We start from the raw sequence: 27029 nt of genomic DNA on the forward strand, positions 1-27029 counted from the left end.
TCTAGAATTAATTCAGGCAGGAAAAGTGTTGGGTGGGAAATACGAAAGTGAAAATAAAATAGGGAAAGGAGTCGGAGATAGGAATGGGAGAGGAAGGTATAAATTGAGAAAAAGAAATACTAGGAAAGAGGTGTAAGTAGGAATTGGGGAAAGGATGGGAACTGTGAAAGGTACTGAGCATATAGAAAGGGGGGGTAGCATGGGTGTTGGTGATGGCATAGAAGAAAGGGGAAACAGGCGTGCAGCCGAGGGAAGTGAGTTAGGGACCTGAAAGAAATATGGGAAAGGAGTGAGAGAGGGGAGGTGGGAAACAGGAAATGGGAACAAAGGAGTTGTAGGAAAGGAAGACAGGACCAAGAAAAAGTGAGTGCGGTGGGAGATGGTGGGTATATAGAAGAAGGGGGAAAGGGGTGCAGATGGGGAATAGGAGACAAACACGCGAAGAGAAGCTAGGGAAGGGGAAAGAGTAAGACATGGGGATGGGGAAAGGTGGTGAAAACGAAAGGTGGGAAAGGCATGGAGATGGAAGAGGCAAAGGAAAACAACGTGAATATATACATGGGAAAGGAAAATAGTAAAGGCGATGGGGTCAGCAAAAAGAGGAGTGAGAATGTGGGGTATAACTGACAAGGGAAGAGGAGTTAAGGTGGGGGAAATGGGAGATGGCGGGAAAGGGGATACGGGGATAGGAACGCGCGTGGATGGGGACCTGGAGAGAGGACAGGGAAGGTTATAGAAAGAGCAGACGGGAAGGAGAAGGGGCGTGCTGGGGCAGTGCCGGAGGGATGGAAGCTACAGTAGCAACGAGGGAGCACTGAGCGGGTCAGACCAGGCGGGGAAAAGAGGGAGGGGCCAAAGAGATAAGAGGGTCTGGGAGCAGCCCCCTCCTCCGGCTGCAGCAGCAGCTGCCGGAGCCTCCTCCCTCGACCATCGCTGAGGTGTGTGCAGTCAGGGGAAGGAGGGAGAGGGCCGTGTCCTTCCTCAGCAGCCTCTGCCCGCACCCTGCCTGCACCTTTCCGTCTGCGCCCCGCACGGCACTGTCCTCAGCGCCCCCCACTGCTGCCTGTATCGCCGCCCACCCCCCTTGCGCGCGCCCCTCTGTCGGCAGCTTGCACCCCGCACGCCAGCCCGTAGCCTGAACCCCTGATGTCCAGGAGCAGCCCCCTGAGGCATCGCGATGCAACACTGAGCATGAGCCACCCGGGGCCGAAGGGCACTGAAGGTACGTGCACGCTACATAGCTCTCCACGCACCATGCGCGCCACGCGCCTACCTGTGTAAACACTGTGTGCATGCATGATGCCTTTCACTGTGCACCTGTACACACCGCGCGCAGGGTCTCTGAGCAAGTGTGCACGCACCCCACCCCTCTGCACTCATCTTGTTTATTCTACCTAACGGGACCGTGCATCACGCTGTGCACGCCATGTGCACCACCGTATCTAACGCGGGCGATATATCCGTCTACACTTAGCACGCACTGGATGCCTAATGTCCACTTTTGCACACACTTTGTACACGGACTGTACCTACCTCTCCATGGACGATGTGTACCACACCTAGCGGCCTTTTCACGTGATGAGCACTGAACTCACTGCGAGCAGTATACCTGCCACATTAAAGCCCGTGCACTATACCCACAACCCCTCTACACCACGTGTGCACCACGCCTACTGATGTGCACCCCGTGTGCACCACACACAATGCTCTGCACAGACCGTGTACACCAATACTTCTGGCATATGACAATATCTACCTCATAATGTGGGAATTGTGCCGACCCCTTCATACATCATGTGATATGTGCCTATATCACTCAGTGCACACCGTGTTTTCACCATATAATTAAGTATACATCTGTGCACAGTGCACCATACGTAGCTCTGTACACACGATGGGCCTGATTAACAAAAGCATTTGACAGTGGAGACCTTTTTGTAAATCAGGCCCAGTGTGTTTACTGTGACTGCCGTCTATGAACGCACACACACTATGTATGCGCCGCATAGTTTGTGCTATGCATTCACACCGTGTGGGCACTACACCACCATACAAACTGCACGCACCATGTGCATGCCATATTTACGACTCTCCTCACATTGTGCGTGCACCATTCTGAAACGCCTGCACACACAATGTGTGCACCATGCCAACTGCTTTTCACACACGTGTTCATAAAGCTTATCGCTCTGCACAAACTGGTGCAATATAGCAACTGATTTCCCCTTGTGCACTGCAACTACAGTTCCACACATGCTGTATCTTCTGCACTATCCACATTGGGTGTATATGCCTGTTTCACAGCACAAACCATGTATGCACTATACCTACCGTTCTACAGGCACCTTGTGCACGGTTCCTACTCCTTATTGCGAGCAGTGCAGGCCCTGTGTGATTGGTACATAGAGCTCTGAACAATTGTCATTTGCACCATGCCTACGATTCCCCCCACACAGTGTGTACCACACCAACCAATCTGTGCACACACTATGTGGGCAGCACACAAACTACTCTGCAAGCAGCGTGCATAAACATGCTTAGCTCTGCACACATTATGTGCAGCACGTCAGCTGCTCTGCAATCTAATTGTGAACGATATATACCGCTTTATACCTTCTGTGCCAGAGTGTACCATATTGTTATTTGTACACTCCATATGTATGTATATCATCCCTAGTCGGCTCACAGTACAATGATATATTTTCTCATTTATATAGTGCGTTTGCCAAAGCTCTGCACATAGATCATTTACATGCAATTACTATCACCCGGCCAAAGTTGGTACTCATCTATTTATCTCAGAAGGATGAAAGGCTGAGTTGGTCTTGCAGTGATTCCAACCTGCGACCTGCTGATCCCACACAGATTTCAGCAGCGAGCGTGCAACCCGCTGAGCCATATACCTACATGTATGCAGACACCAAATATATACAATACTTGCCACAATCTACCTGCAACGTACCTATCATTCTATACAGACATAATGCATCAGACCTACCTCCTCTCTGTGCAGATGCCTTGTGTGCACTACTCACACCGCCCTGCTCACATTGTGGGCTTCATTCCCCACCATAAACAAAACAAGCACCACCCACACCATATGTGCACTCCCTTGTGTGGACCATAGATGCCACTTTACACAGACTCTGTGTTCAACGTCCCCATGCCTCTGCATAGACAGTGTTCTCCATCGTATCCACCCCTGCACGCACTTCGTGTGCGCCATGCCTACCACGCTGAAAACAGGTTTATTTTATATCATTTGTGTATTTTGTGTAGAGCTCAACACTGCCAGCAAGCAGCATTAAAGGCCCAGAAATGTTATCCGGAAATGAATAAGAGGGGCAGAAGTTGAGAATAGTTTGGGTCCTTATGTAGTGCTTGAGGCCAGATCCTTACCATTTCTAAGCGTTGTGCTATCCAGTGTTATTATTGCCCAATTTAATTGTACTCAATGTATTGACCCCTGAAGGACAAAGGGGTGTGTCGGCGAAAAGAGCTGGAGCGCCAGGTCTGAGGATCATATGCTTTCAGAACTTGATGAAGGCAGTGCAGTTCACGGCACAAATGCATCGGTACAGTGTTCCAGTGGTGGAGGCGTGGTGGTCTAGAGATGTACCCTAAAAAGTAGCATGGGAAACCAGCAGGTTTTGGGACACCGACTTTGGGCATCTGGTCTGTGGTAGGGAGGCACAGCTTTGGCAAGCTAATGGGGGGGCCTAACCGTAGATAGCTAGAGGTAAGGCATATAATTCTCCAATCTGTTGATGTTGTATGGTGGGTAGCCAGTGGGCCACTTTCCCGGCCTAGATAACCCGGTCTGTTCCTTTCAGTCCGAAGCTGAGGCAGTCAGAATAGCGCAGGGCCCGCTGCAGACTGTGCAGTGTTTTACCTGGGCGAGAGCCCGGCCCAAATACTGCTGCTGTCCCCCGGCTTTCGCATTAGCCCGGGTTGGCTGATGAGATGAGCCACAGGGTCACCCTGGACCAGTGTAATGGACACATGCAAGAAGGTTATGGGGTGATTGTGCAATCGGCGGTGGAGGGATTATTTGCAATGGGAGGCGAGACCGCCTACTTGCAAAGTGATCGAGACTAAGGAGCGTTACTTTCCACCATGAGAAGGCAAGTAGAAGCGAATAGCTGCACAGTGCAGGGCTCCGTGCGTGTACGATGCAAAAGGGCAAGCGGCTTATATCAGTGTCTAGCGCCAGCAGTATCACTACCAAATAATAATAGGTAGACCGAATTCCTTCATTGCCCCCATTTCCCATTTCTCTCTCCTCGAACCTGCAGCACTTTGAAACAGTCTGAAGGCAGCATTAAGCATTGTATGAGAAACCTACACACATAACATACATACTTAGCTGCAACTGCCCAAACAAGCCCCCCCCCCGCCTTCCCAGACCATTTGTGAGTACCTGCGCTTGCTCACCTTTTCCGCACCTGTGGATCTCTTTCTTGATTATGGCCGCACCCTCCCCCTCATCCATGTCCCATGTCTCCCCCTGCCCCCACAACAATATCAAGTGGACAAGCAATTGTGGGTGGATAGGGCCGCAACTGCTTTATTAGGCAGGAGGTAACTTACAGGTGTTCCGCTTTCGGCAGCGCAGCATCAGGGCTCTGCTCTGAGCTGGAGCCCTTACATATTTATAACCTTTCTCAGATGATCGCCTTCTTACAAACGGCGGCCATTTCAGGTTTCTTGACCTCCTACTCAGTTCATCTTATCACAGGTGTCTTGACCTCTTACACAGTTACATGTTTTCCAGGTGTCTTGACCTCTTGCACAGTTACATGTTTCCCAGGTTTCTTGTCTCTTACGCAGTTACTCCTTTCCCTGGGGTTTCCCCAGGCATCCTGCCCTTCACCCTCTTATATGTTTCCCCCGGTGATTTGTCCTCTTCCCCATTTGCTTTCTTCCCGCCCTGTTGGTGTTGCCCTATTCCCAAGTATTCCTCCTCCCACCCGGTGGCTCGATCTCTTCCCCGGTTCCTCGCTTCCCCAGGTGGCTTGACCTCTTACCCCCTTATGGATTGCCCCAGGACCATTGTCCTCTTACATGCTTTGCTTGCTTCCAAGCGAGGTAAATTGTATTAGCGGTGGGGGCTTAATACCTCTTAATCGTGAGATAGCCCCCACCCAGGGCCTGCCACCCAAGCACTGTGGTGGCGGGAGCAGGAGCACGCAACCAGAAGCAGTTCAAAAGCACAAGGCGCAGTAATGTGGGGCGTATAGCATAGTCTGCATCGGTATGTTCCCCTGACAAGTACCCGCTGTGCGCAGGTATAAAGGTGAGTCCTAATGGTTTGAGGCCCTATAAGTCACTTGGAAATGCTTTAACGGACAGAGAGGGAGAGGCCCCTGCAACACTAAAAATGTACTCCAAGCACATGTCCGACACTCTCCGGTACACAGGGAACAGCTTCCCCGACATAGCATCCCGGGCTGGACAGCGCCAGCAATGTCCTCCATAACCGTCCCACAATGCATTGCCCCAAACGGTTTATAGTCATTCCAACAAATTCTTAACATCGACAGACCATTCCATCAAAAAAAGCATTGAAAAAAATTGCATCGAATGCATTTTTTAAATGGGTTTTTTAATGGGGGTCCCTCAGAACCCCCCTTTGTTACCCTTTAAAACCCATTAAAATTAAACTAAAGCCCTTACCTTAAAAAAAACTTGCATTCAATGCTTTTATTTCGATGTCATTCTTTAGATGGAAAGGCATTCGATGGTATTGCATTCGATGCAATGACCAGATACCCCCCAAACAAACCCCCACAGTAATGCATTGCCGTGAAAGGTCTGTGAGGAGTAGGACCGGACCCCCAAGGGGCCGATCTACTGGGGTGAAGTGGGCCAGGCCTTACCCACAGGAGCACAGTGCCCCTGTTGACCTCCTCCTACTTACCCAACACAAAAAAATGTCTAGTGCCACCTCGCTCTTCAACTCGCTTTGCCCTCGGCTGCAGAGCATGGAGAAAGAGGGTGACTGCCTGTAGGCGCTGGGTTTTAAACCCCTTTTACGGGTCGGGTCACCCTCCCTACCTTCCCCTTCCACACCGTGGACTCCCTCATCCCCGCCCACTTCCTCATTACCTGGCGCCCCCCTGTCTGCCTCTGGTGCCACCATATGCATGAAGGTAGGGTTCTCCAGAGGCCTGTTGTGCGCCATAGCTAATGCAGCGGCCACCAAAGCCTCCCGTTGCTCGGTGAGTCTCCTGGCAGATCTAGCAATCAATTAGCAGAGGGGCCAGGGCTGCAAAAAGCAGCGACAATATAGCGGAGGCCAAACGCTACAACAGACCATAGCACGGAATTAGAAAGAGGACGGCACTATATTGGACACGCCCTGCGTCTAAATGGACAGGGACTCTCTAACCAGCGCGAACAGGGAATCTAAGCTCCGAAGAGGGGCCAGGGGGGGTGGGTAACTAGCATGAAACCTAGAAGGGAGTCTGGGGAAACGCTGGGAGGCCTCACAGTAAAGCAAAAGGAAGCCATAGGGGTTACAGATGAGTGGCATTGCATCCACTTTAACTCCCTGAAAACAGGCACATGCTTCAGACAAAAAAAGAGAGTGAAATGCGCCAACAAAAAGTAAGAAACCAAGGTTACATGGGAGCCGTGGAACCCTCCGCCTCTCCCTCCCCACTCCCCCTCCCCCCTCATGTTGCACCCCCACAACTCTGCACACGTGCTCTGATCAGTGGTACATGCAGAGCACTGCAACAGGAAGGAGCTCCCCTGTTGTTGCTGAGTAACCTGAAGAGGAAACGCGAGCCGAGCATGCGCAGAGAATCACTAGCTGCAAAGAAGTGAGAATTACAGAAATGCACTTGTTTTGTCACCAAAATAGTTTTCTTTTGGCCTAAAAGGCAGAATGGAATTGCCTTTTTACAGGTATCCCGTTGTTTCAACGATTAAAAGGACTTCGGAATACTTTGAATTATCTATGTAGTTGTGGGTTAAGGGGCAAAAGGGGGGTGGCGAGGGGTTTGTGGTACAGGTGGCAGTGAAGGAGAATGGGGCGGGGGCCCAAAAATGAAATGTGAAGTAACATTTCACAGCAATGACTTTGAATTAAATTACCACGAAGGGATTATTTCGGCGAATTAACATGAAACCATCTCCCTAAAAGTCATTTAACTCCCAGCAGAGAGAGTAAAACGACGCCCCCTCCCAAAGTCCCCCCTTCAGACCGTATCCTGCGCCGCTGGGCCAGCCATGCCGGGGTCCGATTCTTGCAATTGCAGAGTGAAATGGATTCCGCGCCACAATGTGAATCATCTACACGGGGCAGACACACTATTCGGAGCTGCATCCAAAGTCCAGCAGATCCAGCAGGCCGGAGGTTTTGGTCTAGGCCTGCAACCAGGGGAGTTGCTAGGTCTGGAAATGACCCCGGGCTATGCTGATTTCGGAACTGTTGGGACTAGGGGCTAGCTAGTCTTTTGGCTGTAGCTCCTGAGATTCTATCCGGGGCTACCACCAAAAGATCAGGGGCTATAGCCCCATTAGCCCCCCCCCTAGCAACGCCCCTGCCTGCAACACTTGATATCTCCCCAGCACACCGAGTGCTCCTCAGAGAGTGAGGAAAGGGAGCACAGCCTGCGCGCTGGGCGGAAGGGAGGACTCACGCAGGCACTCACTGCTGGACATCTCCAGGGAACCAGCGGGGGGTGGCTAGGGATGAACCAATGGTGCAATCCTGAAAGGGGGCTGGGTCGATTCCTGCAGAGGAGACCGCCCACCTCCCCGGGGTGGAGGCTGCCAGCCCAGCCTGGTCACAACTCTCCAAATCTGCTTGGGAAACACCATCTAACCATCAGACGTGACAGCATCATGGCCCACCCATCAGGACTGATGTGCCCCCAATTACAGAGCCAGTGCAGTAACTTTGCTGAAAAAGTTGGGGGGGGGACATGACATTTGAAGAAACGGTGCCCCAGCCAAATGAATGGGGACAAAATGGGGTGCCATGAAAGTTGAGGGGACAAACACCCCTGTCCCCCCCTAAAATGACGCCCATGTACAGAGCATCCTTCCCCGGCTGCCTGTCGCCTTGCCTGTGCTTGCATCATGTGCTCTCCCATCCCCTTACTTCCCCTCGCTTATGTTCTTGCCTCCAGCAGACTAAGATCTGCACACCCCTGGCAGGGGCACAGTCTACCAGTCCAGGGGCAAGCCCATGCTCCCTGGAACAACCATGGTGGGGGTTTGGCATAGTAGAAACACCTATTAATGTAACATTGCATAAGGCTGCCCTGGTTTCTATGTTTACTGATTGTTACACATGCAGCAGGAAGTCAATCTGTCCCTGTCAGTTTTTATTTGTAAAAGACGGGGGAAAAGGCAGCATTGAGGCTGTTTTTTTCTCCTTACACCGTGGCTCCTGCATTGCAGTCCAGCGGCAATGCAGGCAGCATGACGCCTGCCGTTTAAAGGGTTAAAGAGATGTGGCCAGGTCGGCAGTAACCACAGGAGCATCGGTTTATTTTAAGATGAACATGTTGGGATGAAGAGCACTTTGGGTTTGTGCGCTGCATAGGTGTGTTTTATGATTTGAGCACATGTGTGCGTGTGTGTGTTTAAAGGAGAAAAACAGAGGTTTCTTTTGACCTGTTGCCCTCCATCTCCAGGTGTGCCCAAGTTTGAAAGGAAAATGAAGCCAATGTGTCCATACCTAGTAACTATGCCAAGCAGCTTGCTTTGATTTGTGGGGGCACAGTCTGCTGTGTGTTCCAGGTGTGTTAAGCATATGCTCCCCCATGTGTCTTGGATGTGAGAGCGGAACTCGCCTTGATCTGCAGGGGCCAGCTCTCTGCTGCTTCCATCACAGGCACCGAATGCCAACTTTTTCATATCAACACATGTGGAAATATACTAGGTTTAATTAAGTTATGGCAGAGAAACAAATAAAGGCAATTAATTACATGTAACATGACAAGAAAACAAATGTGGAGGAGTACAGATGGAAATGTAGGAAAAATAAATATAAATAGACGGGAGGGCGAGTGTTGCTAGATCCGTGTTTTAGAGTGAATTGAGCACGGGGCAGTGGAGACAATCATGCCACTCTGATCACCCTAGCATTAAATTATATTATCTGCTTGGCTATGGTGGCCCGGAGTCACTAAACAGAGGGAGAGTCCTTGCCCTTCTGAATGAAATTCCCTCATTAAGAACCCCGTCTTTGGCAGATATTAAATTGGTGGATTTCATTCACCCCGAGAGATTTGATCACGGGCGACTGGTGTTTCATTCCCGGTCTGTTTTCGATGCAGTACTCCGGGAAGTTAGCTTGTTTAACAGAATGGGTTATGATGGATTATCCTTCAGTGCTGGTTTCCCTAGCTCTCAAACAAGCATAACTGCTACGTTTGGAGATCAGGGATTTGGGAAGGGTAACAGAAATCCGAGTCTTGGTAGAGACCAAAGTTCTGGTGATGATGAATCGAGGTAGAGGTGGTTGGCGCTTATTCTATTCACCAGCTCAAAGACTTAAGTCCAACCTTTAACAACAATTACTGTTTCTCGATCTTATCTTGGAATTCCTGTGGCCATGCACACTTACAAAATTCAACTGATTTGTGCGGGAAGTTAAACAAATTTTCAGTCATTTGTAGTTGGCTACGCGGGGCAGTATAGGACGCCCAGTGGGTGGGCTCTTGATTGCAATCAAAAATAGTATGGGAATGAAGACATTAAAATGTATCCACGTAACGAAAGGCGTTTTGGCAATTGGATTGGAGATTAAACTTACCTCTGCTCCTCTTATTGTACTCATAATAAATGTTTACTGGTTCCCGAATTTAAATCTACTGGAAACGTTAGCTCTAATGAGCGAGGTAATTATGGAATAAATTATCTTATACACTGGGCTGCAGGTGGCCATTATGGGTGAACTAAACATTGAAATTTTGAGAGTAAATGTTTCCACATCCCTCGATGCCAGGGTAGGCAGTCTACTAACTGTATCTACTATTGGGTCCAAGTGCACCATTGCAGGTTGTCTGATGGGATGGGGACGAAAGAAATTGCAAGGCCAGCTCTGGCACTCATTCTTTGTAAATTGGGGACTATACTCTTTGAATGATATAGGCACTCAAAATATAGATAAAAAAACTTGGACAGATGGGGGTTGTCCTCTGTTATAGACTATATATTTGTTTCCCATTATTTACTGGAAGTGATCAGTTCCTTTAATATAACCGATACAAAAGTGAGTGACCATTGTATGTTGGAGGCAAAGTTGACTCTTGGAAACGAACAAAAATCCCGAACAGAATTTTAGTTAATCTTACAGTGAATCAATCCAAATCAAGAGTAAAACGGTACAAGCATAATGTGTCTAAAGTAAATAATGTTTTGCAAAAGAAAATTGAAGGTACCACCATTGAGGAAAAGCGCTCTCTGTTCTCACATAAAAGGTTTGTTCGCTCTATTGGGCTGCTGAAATATCTACTAAAAAAACTAGAACCAAAATGACAATTGTTAAACATAAACATACTTATGATAATCTGGTAAGATTCAACAAAAACTTGTGCAATAGAGAGATTTGTCTCCTAAGAAATGTACATTGCATGAGTGAAGTGTTAAAAGGGGGCATAAGGAAAGTAAGACAGAAATGTAAAAATTGGTTGAAAGAACATCGCTCAAAGCTTGTCCAAGTGGACAGTGAAGCAATGCTAGTGGCGTTAAAAGACGGCTCCAGCAAACATTTCTGGCTTTTAATAAATAGGCTGGAGACATCACAGACAAGTATTCAAACTAATGCTGTAACAGCGGAAGTATAAGTGGGTCCTTTTGGTAGTCTATATTTACGAACAGATAGTGAAGAAAACTGGTATAATATAAAGATATTACCTTGGAACTTTGAATTCTCAGTAGAGGATATTGAGCATCAAATACAGAAGGCTAGTCGGTCAAGAGCATCAGGCCCAAACAACCTCTCAAATGCATTACTTAAGGGGAATCCAGAGTTATGGGCCAAGGCCTTATCAATACTGTTTGAAGATATTATATGAACAAAAAGTATTCCATCCTCGTGGCATTTTACATGCGTCATTCCAGTATACAAGCAGGTGCATAGGAAAAAACCCAATAACTACTATCCGATTGCTATACTGGATGCAGATTCTAAAATCTTTGCCGGGCTTATTTTTAGTAGATTAGATGAATGGTCTGACTGCAACTCGATGCTATCTTGCCAGCAATTTGGATTTAGAAAGTCAGTTGGGACAGAAGCGAGATGCCTGCTCCTTTCAGCATTACAGCTAAAGGCCTGGAAGGCAGGGGCAACACAATTTACATCACAGCAGTGGACCTGTCTATGCATTCGAGCTGGTCGATAGGACAAGGCTTTGGGCAAAATTGAATATGTTTGGCCTGCCGGGAGAAATTCTATCGGTCCTCATTCATTTACATGGGGACTCCCATATACAGGTCAGATTAAATACAGATGGTCTGCTATCTCAACCTGTTAAAATAACTAATAGCCTGCAACAAGGTTGTATTTTTTCCCCTTCACTCTTTAACCATTATATCCCCGACGCTGGGTCTTGTTTGGATAACGCTTCTTATGCTGCTCCCATCATAGAAGGGATTAGGGCGCATGGAGTGCATATGCTGACTACCTCCTGCTTATTGATCAAACTCCAAAAGGTCTGCAGCGTTTGATCATGGCCTTCTGTTGCTATATCGAGACAAATTGTCTCTGTATTAATTCTAAGACAATGCGTTTAATTAACCGCAAAATACAGATTGGCTACTCATGGTTTATAAACACCATGAAGTATTTAGACTTTGCAATTATTGATGAGCACAATAAACAACAATACTGTGAATTACTGCATCAGAAGGTTGCTCAGATGCAGAAGGTTGATCAGAAATTTGGAAGATATTTGATATGTCCTGTACTCCGCTTTTACAAATCCAAAGTCATACCTAAGATCATTTATGGACTGGAACTGTTTCCAGAATGGATGATTTTGGAATTGTCTATGCTGAAAGAACTGATATGGAGGGCAATAATCAATTGCCTGACAAAATCAGTACCAATAGGCTCCATAAGATATGAACTGGGTATTCAATCTATGGGCACACTGGTTGAATGGCGTTGCCTTTCTTTCTTTAGACGGCTGATTACAGACACCGGACAAACCTCCGTAGACTGTTGGGAAGTGGCTTAAGACAAGGGACCACTGATGTGGCCATATAACAAAATCTACAGGCGTCCTGTTTGAAAACACTTGATAATTTGGGTCTCCCTAGAGATACATTGGTAAATAATCCTCTTCACGTCACAAAATGTCTATAGTACGCTGACTGGACTAACACCATGGAAAGGGTGGGATCTACAAAATTGTTTCCTCACTTGGTGTCACACTGCAAATTGTTGGGCCATCCAGAGCAATACCTTGTAAAATTTCTGAATAAGAACTGGCGTAATGGGTTTATGAGGTTTAGATTCAATGTCTTGCTTACTGGTGAGATGCTGGAAATTAGAGCACCTAAAGTAGCAGGAGAGATGGTTATTCAAACAATTCCTTGTACATTTTGTAACCATCCTACTGAAAAGGAAACCCTAAGGCACCTGCTAATAAATTGTAATGCTTTAACCTCAATCCGTATACAGCCAACTTGAAGCCCAGACTAAAGGCATGATGGCACTTAAGAGGTGGCAACCATGGCATGATCAAACGCTTCTGGCTATGGGCAGAGCTCTCAAGTTACCCCTTTCCATGTGTGAGATGATCACCCAGCCCTGTTTTTTCTTGGAATTGTGGCACTCATAGTTTTCCTATATTTAAAATGGTTATGATAAAACAACAAGTTCCAGAATTCAATGGGAAAAACAGGACTGAATGGCTGTCCAGTCATTTGGTCGACAGACAAATGGTCGACAGACAAATGGTCGACGCAATTTGGTCAAAAGACAAATGGTCAAATTTTTTTTTTTTATTTATATATATATTTTTCAGGTTTTCGTTTAGGAAAAAAAGGGTTTTTTAGCCAAAAAAGGGGGTTGAGGGGACCCCCCCCCCCCCCAAAAAAAAAAAAAAGTGAAAATACTAAAAAAAAAATCCGACCATTTGTCTTTCGACCAAATTGCGTCGACCATTTGTCCTGTCGACCATTTATTTTCGACCAAATGACCTGTAACTGACTGAATGGCCTTCTCACGCTTGGCAAGGGGAAACTTGAGCTTGAGAGCTCTGTATCGGCTGCAGTAACAACTGGACAGAGAAAAATAAACAGCACATCAAAGGTGCAAACAAAGGAGAGCGTTTCCAAAGGATGAGAAAAAAACATGGTAAACATCACAGACAAACCATGACCATCCATGGGGAAACCACGGATATATATCAGTGTTTGTATAGTGTTACAAAAGACAGTCTGTTAAGCTAGGAAACAAAAACGTCTTTATTTCGATTTGGTAACAAAGAGAAGCAACACGGAGGCTACAGACCAACTCCATGCACCTGTAGCCCTCTTTCGGGCTTTAACTGAGGACTCTGTGCAGCAGTTACTGCATCCGCTGTCTGAAATATCTTGCATCTCAGTAATCTGGGCCTTGTAACCTTGTGATGTCTTCCTCTGATGTTGACCTGAGCATGTTCCCTCACCTTTAAACACCATGTCGGTGGTTAAGGAGATTTTTCCACAGCCTTCCAACCAAACAGGCCAAACCCTCTATAGTGGCAGCTGTGGCAAAGCAGTCAGTCTTAAATCAAGGAGGGAGGGAGGCCGGTGAACAGATAGTCATTACGGATAGTTAACCCGAGAGAATATACTGCACATGTATACTGAAAAATATACACTTTAATATAAAATCACACAAAGTGTGGCCAAATAAGTACTATAGGGTAAACATAACATTACGTCACAGTGCATATGGTGTCATCTTCGCTTCCTCTCTCTCCTCTCCTCACATCATGGACCTTACTAAGAAGGCCCACTGTCAGCTGCACCCCTTAGAGGCATTCTCCCATTCCTCCACTTCCCCGAGAAACTCAATGTCTCCAGAGCTCTGGTTCTCTCCAGGCTGAACAACTGTCACAGCCTCTTCCTCAACCTGCCTAAGTCTTCCCTTTTCCCCTTCAACTAATCCAGAACAGGACTACGAGACTTATCCTTTGCCTCAAGCCCAGGGACCGCATCTCTCAAGCCCTAAAATATCCCCACTGGCTCAAGGTTGCTGCTGGGATCAAGTCCATCTGCATCGTCCACAAGGCTTTCTGGGGCCTGGAAACCCACTACATCCAATTCTCTCTACCTAAATACCTCCCTGCTGGAGCTCTTCGGTCGTCTAGCTCTAACTGTGCAGGTCAGACGCTTTTCTAAGCAGAGAGTGTGGGGTAGATCTCTCTCCTCTGCTGGGGCCTCCCTCTCGAATGGCCTCCCTGCCCCTTTTAGACTTGAGCCGGATCTCCTTAAGTTCCGGAAGCTTCCCAAGACCTTCCTTCTTTCTTCCTCCTTCCCTCTACCCCTCACCTGCTAATGTCCCCATTGACTGGCTGCCTTGTTTCTTCAGAATCTAGAGAGCGCAAGGCCCCCCTAATCCAGTCCCTGCACTGTGTTTCCTTTGTCCCCCCCAATCTGCACTTGCCCTACCCGGCCTTCCCCTCGCACTAGCTTGGCTGGGCCTAAACCCTTGTAGCCCTTCCAACCCCTTACCTCACACTTAGCTCGTGGACCATCCTTCCCCTGCACTCTCTGCTTTTCCCAGGCCCTGTCCATCTGGCCTCCCCTGGCACTCGCTTTTTCTCACGGGCCCTTCCGCCATGAGCCTCCCTTGTCCCCTGCACTTCTCTTACTGCACTTGCACAATCTGAATGTCACAAGGCCTAGTAGGATCATTTTTGTTTTTGTCGTCCCTGTTTCCCCACCCTCTTGTCTTGTTGTGCCTTGAAACACATTGTGTATAGGCACACGATAAATAGCCTATAAATAAATGGAACCGTCAAGGCCAAAGCCATACTCTGTCCACCCCGTAGCTAAGTATATGTCCACTAACTTGTGGTAAACAGAATATGTAAAAGGCTAAATTGTTGGAAGAAAAGAGAACGCTCAGCAAAAATACACATGAATTTAAAAAATCCTAATTGGGACTCAAAAATCATACATAGCAGCATTGATGTTAAACATGTACACTGATCATTGTATATAGCACCCAGAGAAAGAACAAGAGGTTTACAATTTAACTACAATGCTCAGAAGGCCACAGTGCCAGGCGCACAATGACCCATTACAGTTCTAGAAATTTAGTGATACACAAATAGCCAACAGTTTGATATAGTAACAACACATTACCATAGGCAGAAGTGTAATTAAGTGATTTTCAAGTAGATATCAAATAATAGGACAAGTTGAAGTTCCACTCACTTGGCCTAAAGCTCCATGGTCCCAGGAAAAAGTTCCATGTGAAAGTAAGTACCTTCCAAGCCACTTTACAGGAGTTTTCCAAGTGGTTGATAAGTTGTCCCTAGGAACTAATGTGGCTAGGACTGTAGGCAGGGTTCTATGTGCCTATTCCGAAATGCAACAGTTTCGAAACACCCTCCGCATTCTTTTCTTTGTGCAACGGGAGAATCAAAATGGATGCACCCATTCCCTCTTCCACTGCCTACCTCCCCCTCCTCACTATGCAGCGGAAACCCCCAGAACTTCCATCCTCCCCCGATCACCCACTGCGCCCTCCAAATCCCCTTGCTCCCTTCTCCCATTAATTATCTGGGGTACATCCCCAGAAACCTTGCCGCTCCACTCCTTCTCCCAGCTTCATTCGGCCATCTCTTCTCATCCCCCGCGACTCACCTCTCCCCACGTATCGCTCCTTTGCGGCCTGCTTTTAATTTCTCCATTGGGTAATGGACATTTGGCCCACGGCACATGCATAACGTCCATTGCGCAAAGAAGAAAGCACACTGAAAGGAGCACGCCGCTATGGGGAAAAGTCAGGAAAGTCGGGGTTCTACCCCATTCATGCAGAGTAGACAGCAACCAACTCCAAGGGATTCCAAAGGAGACCTTCTCAAAGACTCGAGACCTAGAAACTCAGAAAGAGATGAAGCACAACAGGATTCGGGGCAATGCAAGTGAAAGGCAGACTGCAGCAGAAGGGGACCGGCAGAAACCCACTACCACCGACCTAGGGGACAACTGAAGAGAAATACGAAAAGATTACCCACAAATCCAGGGCCTAAAAGTAAGTACTCAAGGTGTCAGTGACTGAGAACGTAGTTAAGGCGCGGCGAAAAAAAACTGGTAAATACAAATCTTCTGTTTCAGGTCAAAACACAGGATCCAGTCACCAATGGACTACAACCCCATACCAACAACGACCCAAAAGAAGAAGAACCTGCCTTCTCGGCAGCAGGGTGACCCAGCAGCCAGGACTACAAGCGATGGTCGAGAAGGCACCAGGAAAAAAGAGGAACCCGGCCAAGCAGATCCAGCTGGTTCCAGGGGCAAAACAGAGCATCCATGTAGCAGAAACCAGTCCCACAACGGGAGCAACAGTAGAGGCAGCCCAATGCAGCCCAGAGGAAGAGCAGAGGTGCGGTAGTGGTGTCGCACCACCCTTCTGGATGAAAGAGGATTACTAGCTCAAGGCGCTGTAAGCAGGAGGGCACGACTGGGAGGCAGAGAGAAAATGGCCCAGAAACAGCCCTAGCACGGTACGTCCAGATCCTGTAATTGGAATGGCCATTGAAGGATGAGGCACAGCCCAGGAAGGACGTCCAGCAGCCAAAAGAAGGAACTGGAGCTAAGAGATAGGACACAGGACCCTTCTAGGAGGGCCAAACCTGTTCCTAAAACTCCAGCAGCAAGCAGGTGAGTACACATAATTACTCCCAGGAAACTGGAGGAAGGGTCATAGCATCCCGTAGATAGATCCATTCACACATGGGCTAGCCTAAGCCAACCCTTCAATCACACAAATGTAGACACAAAAATGTTTTGGCATCTAGCCAAATGGACTTCCCCTAAAAATTGCCCAACACTCAAATCCACCTTCACAGTTTATATATTGTCGGGTTTAGAGCCAGACATGAGCCTCTACCAGTTCAAACCACTACCGAGGGTGCAGTGCTGAGCTTAGAGTGAGCCCGTTTTTGCACAACAGCCAAATTCGGCTTGTCACTGTGTTTCCATAAGCAAAGGATAGGCATCAAACAAAATTGGCCAAGAGTAGGGTACAAAATGCAGTACATAAACCAAAGCTAGATTACAGCTGTCACCAGCCTACTCCATAGCATCGCTGTAGGGTAATATAATCATGTTGGGTTCAAAATGGGGTGCTTAAAAACACCCCTATCCAGAGATACATGTGGGCTACCAAAGGACCATATAGGGCCAATAGTTGGCTTTTTGTGTAGGCATAGAAAAGGCATTTGCCATACACTGCTGTAATGGTGCTACCAGGACATAAGTTATTAACAGCTGCAAAATGGTGTGAGTACCTGGGCATATAAAAGCAGTGCCTGGCAAATACCTATACACAAGTCAACAATTTTGGCTATGTCAGTGATTGTTTTTAATAGGACTTTGGTGCAAGGACACGCATACTGCTTGTAAATCAAGTGGCTGAAGCTACACTTGGTTAAGACATTTGTATTAAGTCAGTAGCTACAATTCATCTATTAACTCTCTGAACACTGCTTTGAAATAACACCGGCAAGCACTCAAAGCACAAAATGTTATGTTACTGCTTGATAAAGATAGCCTCGAGAGATCCTAGGAGAATGTGTTGCAGGTTAAGTGAAGGTAGTGAGTGGGAATGGCAATAGGGATTAACATGGCCATGGGAACTCAATGGGTGGGTAAATAACCAAACACCCACAAGCTGTGTGTCTCCTCACACCCGATCCCGTCCGAGCTGCACTCAAATGCAATCGTTTTGGCTTACAAGTATAATACACACTACTGGCATATTATGGTTCCTTGTAATGTGCTTACGACCTACTAAATCCTCTTCACGTAGGGGGAAGAGGAGAGAAGAAAGAACAGGGGGGAGGAATCATCACAGAGATATGTTATGTACCTTGCTGGTGTAGAGCTTGTGCAGTGCTTAAGGGGACAGCATGAGCAGTGGTTAGAAATGCATGTAACTGCAAGGCCACAAGGATGAGAGGACTGGGAGACTGTCAGGCACACAGCCCCTTCTGCCTTCCAGCGCCTCCATGCTCGGGGCCAGTGGGAGCAATGGGTCACCCCCCCCCCAATTAAAGAAAAAGCTAAATTTGTTATTATTTCATTCGTTATTTTTATATTAGTTTAAATCACATGTAACCGTCTTCACAGCGAATGTTGTGCACCAGTCTATTCTTCCTCTAATATGGCGCCCGCACGTCCTTCTTAACTACTCTCTTTGCGCGGCTCCGGTGTGTTGCAACTCTTGCTGTTCCTTGGGGTAAGACGCTATTTCTTTTCCCTTGTTCATATTCCTTAATTTCTGGCTCCCTCCAGTATTTTCCTGTGTACCCACCTTCTGTTCTGCCTCCTTCCTATCTTTTCGCTTGGCTTCCCTGATTCCTACAGATCCTGCTGCCTTTGCTTGTTTCCTTTTTCATCCTGGCCGTGGTCGGAAACTCTGCCTTCTCTGGAACTCGTAATCCGCTTCCATTACCGAAGTGGTTCCTTCATTCAGCTCCTCCGTGGAAACCTTACATTGCCACTCAGTGTGCGGGGACTGCCGCAGCTGGTGGGTTTTCAGCCACTTCTGGCTTTCCCCCCTGAAGGGCTTTTCTTCTCGGTGTTCCCTGGGTCTTGTCTGTGCTACTAGATAGGCACAGTGACTGCTGAGAGGAATAGACCCAATCTCTTCAAAGAGCATCAGTCAACACAACCTTAGAAAGACAACCTCAACTAGAACCTTCACCTGAAGACCATCTTCGAGAACAAGATGACAGTCCGGTTGGCCATTGTGAGGTTGACCCTGCGGGTTCCTCAACCTGTCATCCTTGCTTTATAATATGTACGCTAAACCCGTTCACGATTTCCTCCTGCTCCAGCGGGCCCTTTTCCAAAACTACATTGGCAACACACAAAATGTTGTTCGTCTTCTTGACAACTATAAGGACACAGCTACCAAAATCAAAGCTCGAAAGAGAGTTGAATCGTGGATGCAATTCACTGGTTTAGTTTGTACCTGGTCAAACAGGAAGTCCTCGGTGTGAGCTGCAGTTCAGGTGAGTAACCTAGCCTTACAACAAAATGGATGGCTTTCAAGTGCTGACCTTGTAGCGCCCACCACCGCGAATGCCACAACTCTGTACACTCCTTTCAGGTGTAGGCACTACTATGACAAGTCAAGGTGCTCGGAGTTGACAGTCTCTTTTTATGGGGGCGAGACCACTCCTTTCAGATTAAGCCAGCTGGGGCTTTGAACTTAATATCTTGAACTTGATAACCCTGCTTTTTTACCCCCCTGCCCTTTTATGTTTATTTGTTCACATTGTAACATTCAGCACTTAGTTACCAGCTCTGGTTGTTAGATCTATAGGAGTTAGTAAAGTAGAATGAATGGGTTAATGGGTGGCCCTGCCTATGCTTCCTGGCCTGGCTTTAGTCTTCATGTGGGGGTGGGCGGGTTAGGGGAGGCCATTATTCTGCTGGGGGGTGGGGGAGGGAGCAAAGGGAGGCCACACTTCTTTTAGTCTAGGCTGTGGTCGTGCTTGGGTCCATTATAGATAAATGCAGGTAGCTGAGCGTTCCATGATTTTTCTGGGTATTGGGATGGCAGCAACAGCGAGCTGCTGAATGCCCAAGGCTGGTAGGAGCTGTGCGAGCACCTGCCTGTGGTGGGCATATGTTGATGAAGTACATCATACCCCCAACAACCTCCAGAGTATCCAAAGTCAGGATGGCTAGAATATAACCCCTGCTGGTTCAATCCCAAAGACTCTGGCCTGCTACCCGGGTCTCTCCTCGTGGTTCCTTGGCAGCACGGCTTCTCTAGGACTGGCTTCGACGAGCGTGTGTCCTGATCCAGGCAGCACCTGGAACCATGGGAATAGCGCCCTCCCGGGGACAGAGTGAAAGGGGACCCTCTGTGATTAGGTTGTTGGGGAAGGCAGGTTATTGAATTGGCCGGGCTGGAAAGTTTCGCTGCAGAAGTGTGGATCGCGGCTATCATCCTGCACACTGGGAGCCAGGGCAACTTGTGGGATGAGGGACACGCATACAGATGGGTATTGCAGCATCCATACATACACTTAGAAACATCTTGAATCGCATGAATCATGTCCATCTGAACTCCCTTCTTGCACTCGAGTATCTTCCCTCTATCCATCCAGTATTAGCATATTTGTAATATATATATCTTGCGAAGGACCTCAGTAAAACACTGCCCTATTTTAGTAGCTCAGCATGTTTCATTGGGAATATGTCTCTGTCCTTGGACATTAAACAGCATGTGTACTGCAAATAGCACAGACTGACCCCATCTGCTGAAATAATTGACATTATCATTAAATGATGGGTGTCATTGCTTTTGTTGTCCTTGACATGATGGCAGGCTGGCATTTGAGCCTGTGACCTGCAGGTTATATAAAGATGCCCATAGCAGGTGTTCTCCTCACTGAGCTAGCTATCTTTGTACTCCATTGGGCGTGGCCAAAGCACCACTAAACTAGCAGACTTTGGCTTCCAATGTATTAATGATGCAGTTTATTCACCCCAAACTGCCTTAGTGTTATGAGGTACACTCGCTAGCATAAACCACGTGCCCTACGGTAGTTGAGTTTGAGTCACAGTTGGTCTATGGCAATTCATCAGCGCCATCTGGATTTCGGAGAGTTCCAGGACTGGCACAATCTGATCACAAGAGCGTCTCGCTTTTAAGGGTGGGGAGCTTTCAACATATGCTGGCATGTGTCAGTGGGACCATATCTGCCCTTCCTTCGCGCCACTCTCCGTTTACATTCACGTGTTCACACAGTCTATTCTTGAGTGGGCCACGTCCTGTCTCTAGGCTTGGCAGTCCCGGAATTAGTATTCAGAGTTTGCACAGTAAGAATTGTTTAAAGGTCATCATGGCCAAAATCCACCATACATCAAGGGTCCACTTGAACACATCTCAAGGTCATCACGCAACCAAACACGCGGCATATTGGATATTTCCCTTCTGTGAAAGGTAAAGTGAGCTAAAGTGTGGCTGCGGACTCTGGAGTGGTACCTTCCCAAAGAACAGGTCATTTAGCCGTGCTCATTCTCAGAGAGGTGCCTATGGACTATTTTTGATTGTTTAAGGGGCTTAGGTAGTCACCCTAAGTTTCCTAGGGTCATCCAGGCGTGGACCCCTTACTCACTGTGCTCAGAGAGGCACAGCTCCACCTCACTGATGAGGCCCAACAAGGCTGAAACACGTGTCTGGGGCTGCTGTTGGTACTCTTGTTCAGAAGAGAATTGCCATGACACTTCGGGGCTGGACTGCCCATGTGGGCGGGACAAAGACTGATATGCAAATAGATATTTCCCTTCCGTGAAAGGTACAGTGAGCTAAAGTGTGGCTGCGGACTCTCGAGTGGGTACCTTCCCAAAGAACAGGTCATTTAGCCGTGTCCGTTCTCAAAGAGAGGCGTCTGTGGACCATTTTTGATGTTTTTTTTGTTTGACTACTTGTTCTTAATTACATATTGATTTGGAAAATGCCAAACACAGACAGTCCATTTGATGATTCAAAACATGTTCCAGCGTACCTCCTTTTCTTCCATGCCGATCCTTGGTGTGCCGCAACTTGATCTACATGCACACAAGAGATCACAACACAGACTGCCCCATCTGCATCCTCCCTTCCCTTAGTCTGTGAAACGTGTGCACTCTTTACCCTTCCATTTATCTTCCTCTTGCTCCCTTTTCCCTCTGCAGACTAATGTATGATCCCCCGGCTGGGGGGCCAAAAACCCCAACCATCGGGCATGCCTAGCTGCGCGGCTCCCACTAAGGTGGTTATGTGGCACTGCATACACGGGTTCTAATATAACAGGGCATAGCGGAGAGTGAAGGTTGCAAGTCACACCCACACAGGCACTGTAAGTCACACCGGGCCTCCTGCCCAGGCAGCCCCATATGAATGTAATACACGTACACTCGGTGGTTGATTGTAACTTGCCAATGCCTATACAAGTCCCTGTCACGGATGCTTTAAGAAGAACAACACTTCAAAGGATGATCGAAGGTTCATTCTTTTATAAGACTCAATATTTTGACTGTAGGTGACTGAAAAGTGGAACTCTAAAGGCATTCCCTCTCTCGTTTCCCATGGGCCTCCCATCTCCCTAGCCCTGGCTTATCTGCACCCCATCTTTACAATTCTTTTTGCGATTATGGCCTAAAGGCCTCAGCTTTTCCTATCTTAATCCCTCTGGGCTTCTCCTAGGTGGTGACCTATCCTAAGGCCTCCCCCAGATAGGCTTGTTATAGCATCTCTTCTGGTCTGCTGCCTTTCCAACTGCCAAGTTTATCTCACTCTGTGCTTTTCACACCCTTTTGTTCCTCTCCCGGATGTTTCTCCTTATTCTCACTCTGCCTTCCCTTCCTTACTTCACTCCCTCTTTCTCTCTTTTTTCCCTTTCTACACCCTCCTTTCTATTTCCTCTTGCTCTTTTTCTCTTTTTCTGTACCTCCAACGACCACAAAATCTTCTTGCTTCTACTCTCCTCTCCTCTGCGATCTCCTGTTTACTCTCTCCTCTGCACTCTCCTCTCTACTCCCCTTCCTCCCCCTCCTCTCTGTCTCCTCCCATCCTTCCTATCTCCTTCTACTCTGCTCTCTCCTCTGTTCTCCAGCATACTCACCCACCTCTCTCTCCACTACTCTCCTCTCTACTCTACACTCTCCGCCCACCTCTGCATGCACCTCTTTTCATTCCCACAGGTAATTCCCCTTCTCTCCCTCAGAATCCTACTCTACACCTAACACCACTCAGACCATTCAGCAAACATTCAATCAATCACTATTGCAATCAGGTGTCACTCTCTCTCACAACCAACACGTCACCTTCAACAATCTCCAAAACAATCTTGCAATGCTCCGTTCCACCATGCTTCCTCCATCTTGTCTCTCAGTCTGCCTCCACTCCACCTGACCTCACGCAAACTCCCTCACTCCTTCTGTCCCTCGCATGATTTTTAAACCCCTGGCTTCCTGTGTCCTTCTTTCCCTAATCCCTCCCATTAGTGCCCCTGTTCACCTGCTTCTTTGGGCCCATCTGGTCTTACTATGTTCCCCTGGGGTTGTGCCACAGCAGTGAGAAACCGCTCGATTAGCCCTGGCCCCTCTCCACGCGTTGCGCTTGGTTCGGTCTCTCTGGTATGGACTTCACTGGTTGTGCTGCAATCGCCAAGATGCAGTGAGACTATAGTTACTGCTTAACTGGCCCGATTAACAGGCAGCAGTTTCAAGCGGCAGAGCACAGTGACCTTCCTCTGATTCCTGGCCTTCTGGGGAAGGTAGTCCTGAAATATGTCAAATACAATTCTGGCCCGAACAGGGTACGGCATGCAAAGGTTGATTGACAGTGGTAGCGTACACATGCAACAAGGCACCCATCTCTCTGGCTCTCTCATTTAAAATTCTTTTATGCTATCACCCTCCAGGCTTGGCCTCTAAGTTCCTTAATAACTTAAATGGGTTTCTCACCTCTAAAGTGCTCAGACACTTTAAGCTCCTAATTTTGGGCGATTGTAATATTTGGCTTGATGATGACTTTGACCATTTTAATCCAGTCAAGCTATCTGAAATGATGTATTCCCATGATCTCCGGTCTTTGGACACATTCCCTTTCCATTGCCTAGGTCATTGTTTTGACCTTCTTCTAGTGCGAGGTTCTGGGATCCTTTACATGGATACTGTGACAAGGCCAGTCCAATGGCCTTGTCAATAGGGGGTGGGAGCCCCTCTCAGCAAAAGGTGGGAGGTCTAAAAAGAAGTCCAGAGGCAGTCTTACCCATAGATGCAGGGTGTTAACAGTGAGGGTCCTATTCCTATCCCACCTGGCGCTCACCACTAATTTCTCATGCCATGCCTTCAGCAAGTATTTGCCCGTCTTCCTTTGTCCATTGTAAGAACGCCATACAGGAAGATAAAGCCCAGAGTTCAGTGCTGAATGAGCAGTGGCAGCGAGAAAGCGAGACATTTAGGGGCAAACCTCTTAAACGGCAGACCCATTTCACGGCACCACATCCAGGAGAGACAGAAAGAGACAGAGAGAGAGAGAGAGAGACTGCTTTTCCACACAGCTGGGAGACGCCGCTGACACCCCAGAGCCACCGCAGCATGCATGCAAACAAGCTCGCGATACACCATGATAGCCCCCAAGACCAACAGGAACTAAAAAGGGAGAAAGATCCATCCCCCCTAATAGGACTTACCGGGATATCCCATGGGAACAGGTCTCAGGACATGAACTTCGACACTGGACTACCTATGCCACCGTCTTTGGGATGCGGTGAGTCTGTACAGAGAAAGTGGGAGGGCTTAATACCCTTTTCATAATTTTCCCTTAAACAGATTGGCCAGGGAAAGTGGCCCAATTCTCTCAAGAGAAGAATTTAAGCAGGAGACAGGTAGCAGGAAGTGTGGGTTTTTCAGATGGGGCCAGAACAAGAGGACGACCAAGAGACCAGCAGGAGGAAGGAGGGAGTAGTGGCTTGTGGAAGATATGTTTTGAGAAGGTGAGGTATTGTCTTGAGAGTGAAAGTGATTCTGCGTGTTTGTGCACTGAGTGAGGAGAGAGTGTAGTGTAAGGAGTGCATGTGAATTTAATGGTTCAGAGTGGAAGAAGGGTGGTTTTATAGTTAGGAAAGTGGAGTACTACAGTGGAGGAAGAGAGTAGTAGAGTGGAGGAGGAGCATAGTAGTGGGAAGAGGAGAGTAGTAGTAGTTGTAGAAGGAGGACAGTAGTACTGGGAGGAGGAGAATAGTAGTGTGGATGAAGGGATGTAGTAGCAGAATGAGGAGCCCTAGAGTGGATTGGGAGGAGAGGTAATGAAAATAAGGTCCTTAATCAGTAACATGTCATGCAGAGCATAGGATACAGAATAACTCTTACACCAAATAATCAGACCGACTCAGGAAGTTGGCAAAAGTCTCATCCGACTGTTTTAATATCAATTGTCTAAAACAGGGAGTTACAATGGACATCAACGGACGTTCAATTGTCCTCTCAGCGCAAAAATACACTTAAGTACTAAAAATGTGTCATAAGTGATGTCATACTACATTGCAAATAAGAGAAACCTACGTGGGATTGTGGTTGGCTCAAGGGGAACATCGAAGTATACTTTCTATAAGGGATCGGGCTGTGATAGGACATCTACTGTCAGGTGGACAACTTAAGTCATCCTCAACACTTATTAAGTACACAGAATACTATTGGTTCTTAAACTATAAGGCCCTTCATTATAATTAGTTGGCATGCTCGTGCTATGCCTGGAACATTCGGCTCCTTAGCAGCACGTAAGCTCATACCCAGGTGCCGGGAGGTGGACATGACTTTTCTTCCCACCCAATTAGCCCCACATCTCTCATCGCTCATGCCATCTGCCATGCAGACTGTCTTTAAACTTGGTCTTACAGTAGATTCTCTTCTCTTGGGAATAAAAGGGAGTATGGGTAAACGCTTATCGCAGTTCTAGTCTGCATGCCCTACTCCTATTTCCATCCTTGGCTCACGTGACAGGAGACTGCAATTCAGGCCATTTTTTTGCATTTAATTGTCTTGAATTAATAAACTTGGAACTCATGGTGTTTCTTCTTTGCACCTTAATGAGGTCTAATTCAACAGCTCATGATTTCTGTTCTTCGTGGATAGATAACCAGTTATTGGCTGCTTCAGCTTTGATACCAGGCCAAATAGCTTCACCCTTCAAGTCTGTGATCTTCCTGCTAATTCTTCGCTTTGACACACACAGCTCTCGATCCTTCTTTCTCTGTGGATTTGAACTTACTAAAATTGTGACACCGATTTACAGACACTATATAAGGGTGGCACGGCCTGAGTCTATTCACTACGTATAGCTAGCTTCTAAGATTACTTGATCTACTTGCGTTGCTGCATCTGTACAGTTATTAAACGGGTTGCATTTTCTGCAGTGCTCTTTTACACGTGCAATCTTCATTTCTGCATAAGGATGTTCACTCAATTCCTTATTTCGTCATTCGTTTCAATAAGGTCCATACATCCTTTCCCTCAGCCACTCTTCTCAGTGCATCACGCTCATCTCTTGGGATGTCATCAGCTTCTCTTTCTTTTGCCTTCATATTCCTTCGGGGATCTCTTCCAAGAGATTGCCATCTCTAAGGAGATACATCAGATAGTGTTTTCTTAGTGGATAGCTTTTCTTGAATATTCATCACTGTATGGTCACAACTAGTGGTGTTAAGCATGGTGCAGTTTCAGGCTTCCAACATACAGGCAGTAAGGGGGTTGGACTTCCCGCAGAGGCATTTGGCTGCTCCTCTACAGTAACATCAAAGGGTGAAGGAAAGAACAGGAGGAGTGAAAGATTGAAGGGATATCAAAAGTAGGGAGGAGTGTGTGGGAAGTAGTTAGAGTAGGGAGGGAGGTATGGAGGGAGATACGAGTGTGGACATTGAAGGACAGCCTGAGTCAAAAAAGAGTGCAAGCCCCTATCCCTTTTCACTCAGACCACTGACCCTTGGATAGAGAAGGGAGAGCCAGGAATTCCCAGAGGGAGATTAGAGAGCCAGACGTTATGGAGGCATCAGTAGCATTAGTCAGCACCTAGACTATAGGGGTCAACATAGGGAGGTGGGTCATAACAAGACAAGAGGGAGGGATGTCTCTAGACCCCACAAATAACCAAATAAACCCCATTGAACTGGCTCTAAAGAGTGATTTCTGTGTCAATACCTTTCCAATTTCTTGGTATGATCATTTTGTTAGGCTTTTTGTATTCGATTCATTCCAGACTGGATGGTGATGCTTAGTACCTTTATCTTCGAGCTCATTGTCTCATAGGGGAATGGACCTGGATTTGATTTCTG

General features: G+C 47.4%; 1 protein-coding gene across 2 annotated transcripts in view; it reads left to right on the forward strand.

Moving 5' to 3' along the window:
- The first annotated feature begins 769 nt into the window (after positions 1 to 769).
- SAMD10 (sterile alpha motif domain containing 10) overlaps positions 770 to 27029 on the forward strand; it is a 410349-nt gene continuing 384089 nt past the window's right edge. The window contains exon 1 of one of the 2 annotated variants that reach the window (XM_069650844.1): positions 770 to 1222. In XM_069650844.1, the coding sequence (XP_069506945.1) occupies positions 1147 to 1222 (76 nt within the window). In that variant the 5' untranslated portion in view covers positions 770 to 1146. The remainder of the gene's footprint in view (positions 1223 to 27029) is intronic. The other variant, XM_069650845.1, reaches the window with a different exon arrangement.

This window comes from Ambystoma mexicanum, chromosome 3p (genome assembly GCF_040938575.1).
Source record: "Ambystoma mexicanum isolate Mex_15411 chromosome 3p, UKY_AmexF1_1, whole genome shotgun sequence".
Taxonomy (NCBI): Eukaryota; Metazoa; Chordata; class Amphibia; order Caudata; family Ambystomatidae; genus Ambystoma; species Ambystoma mexicanum.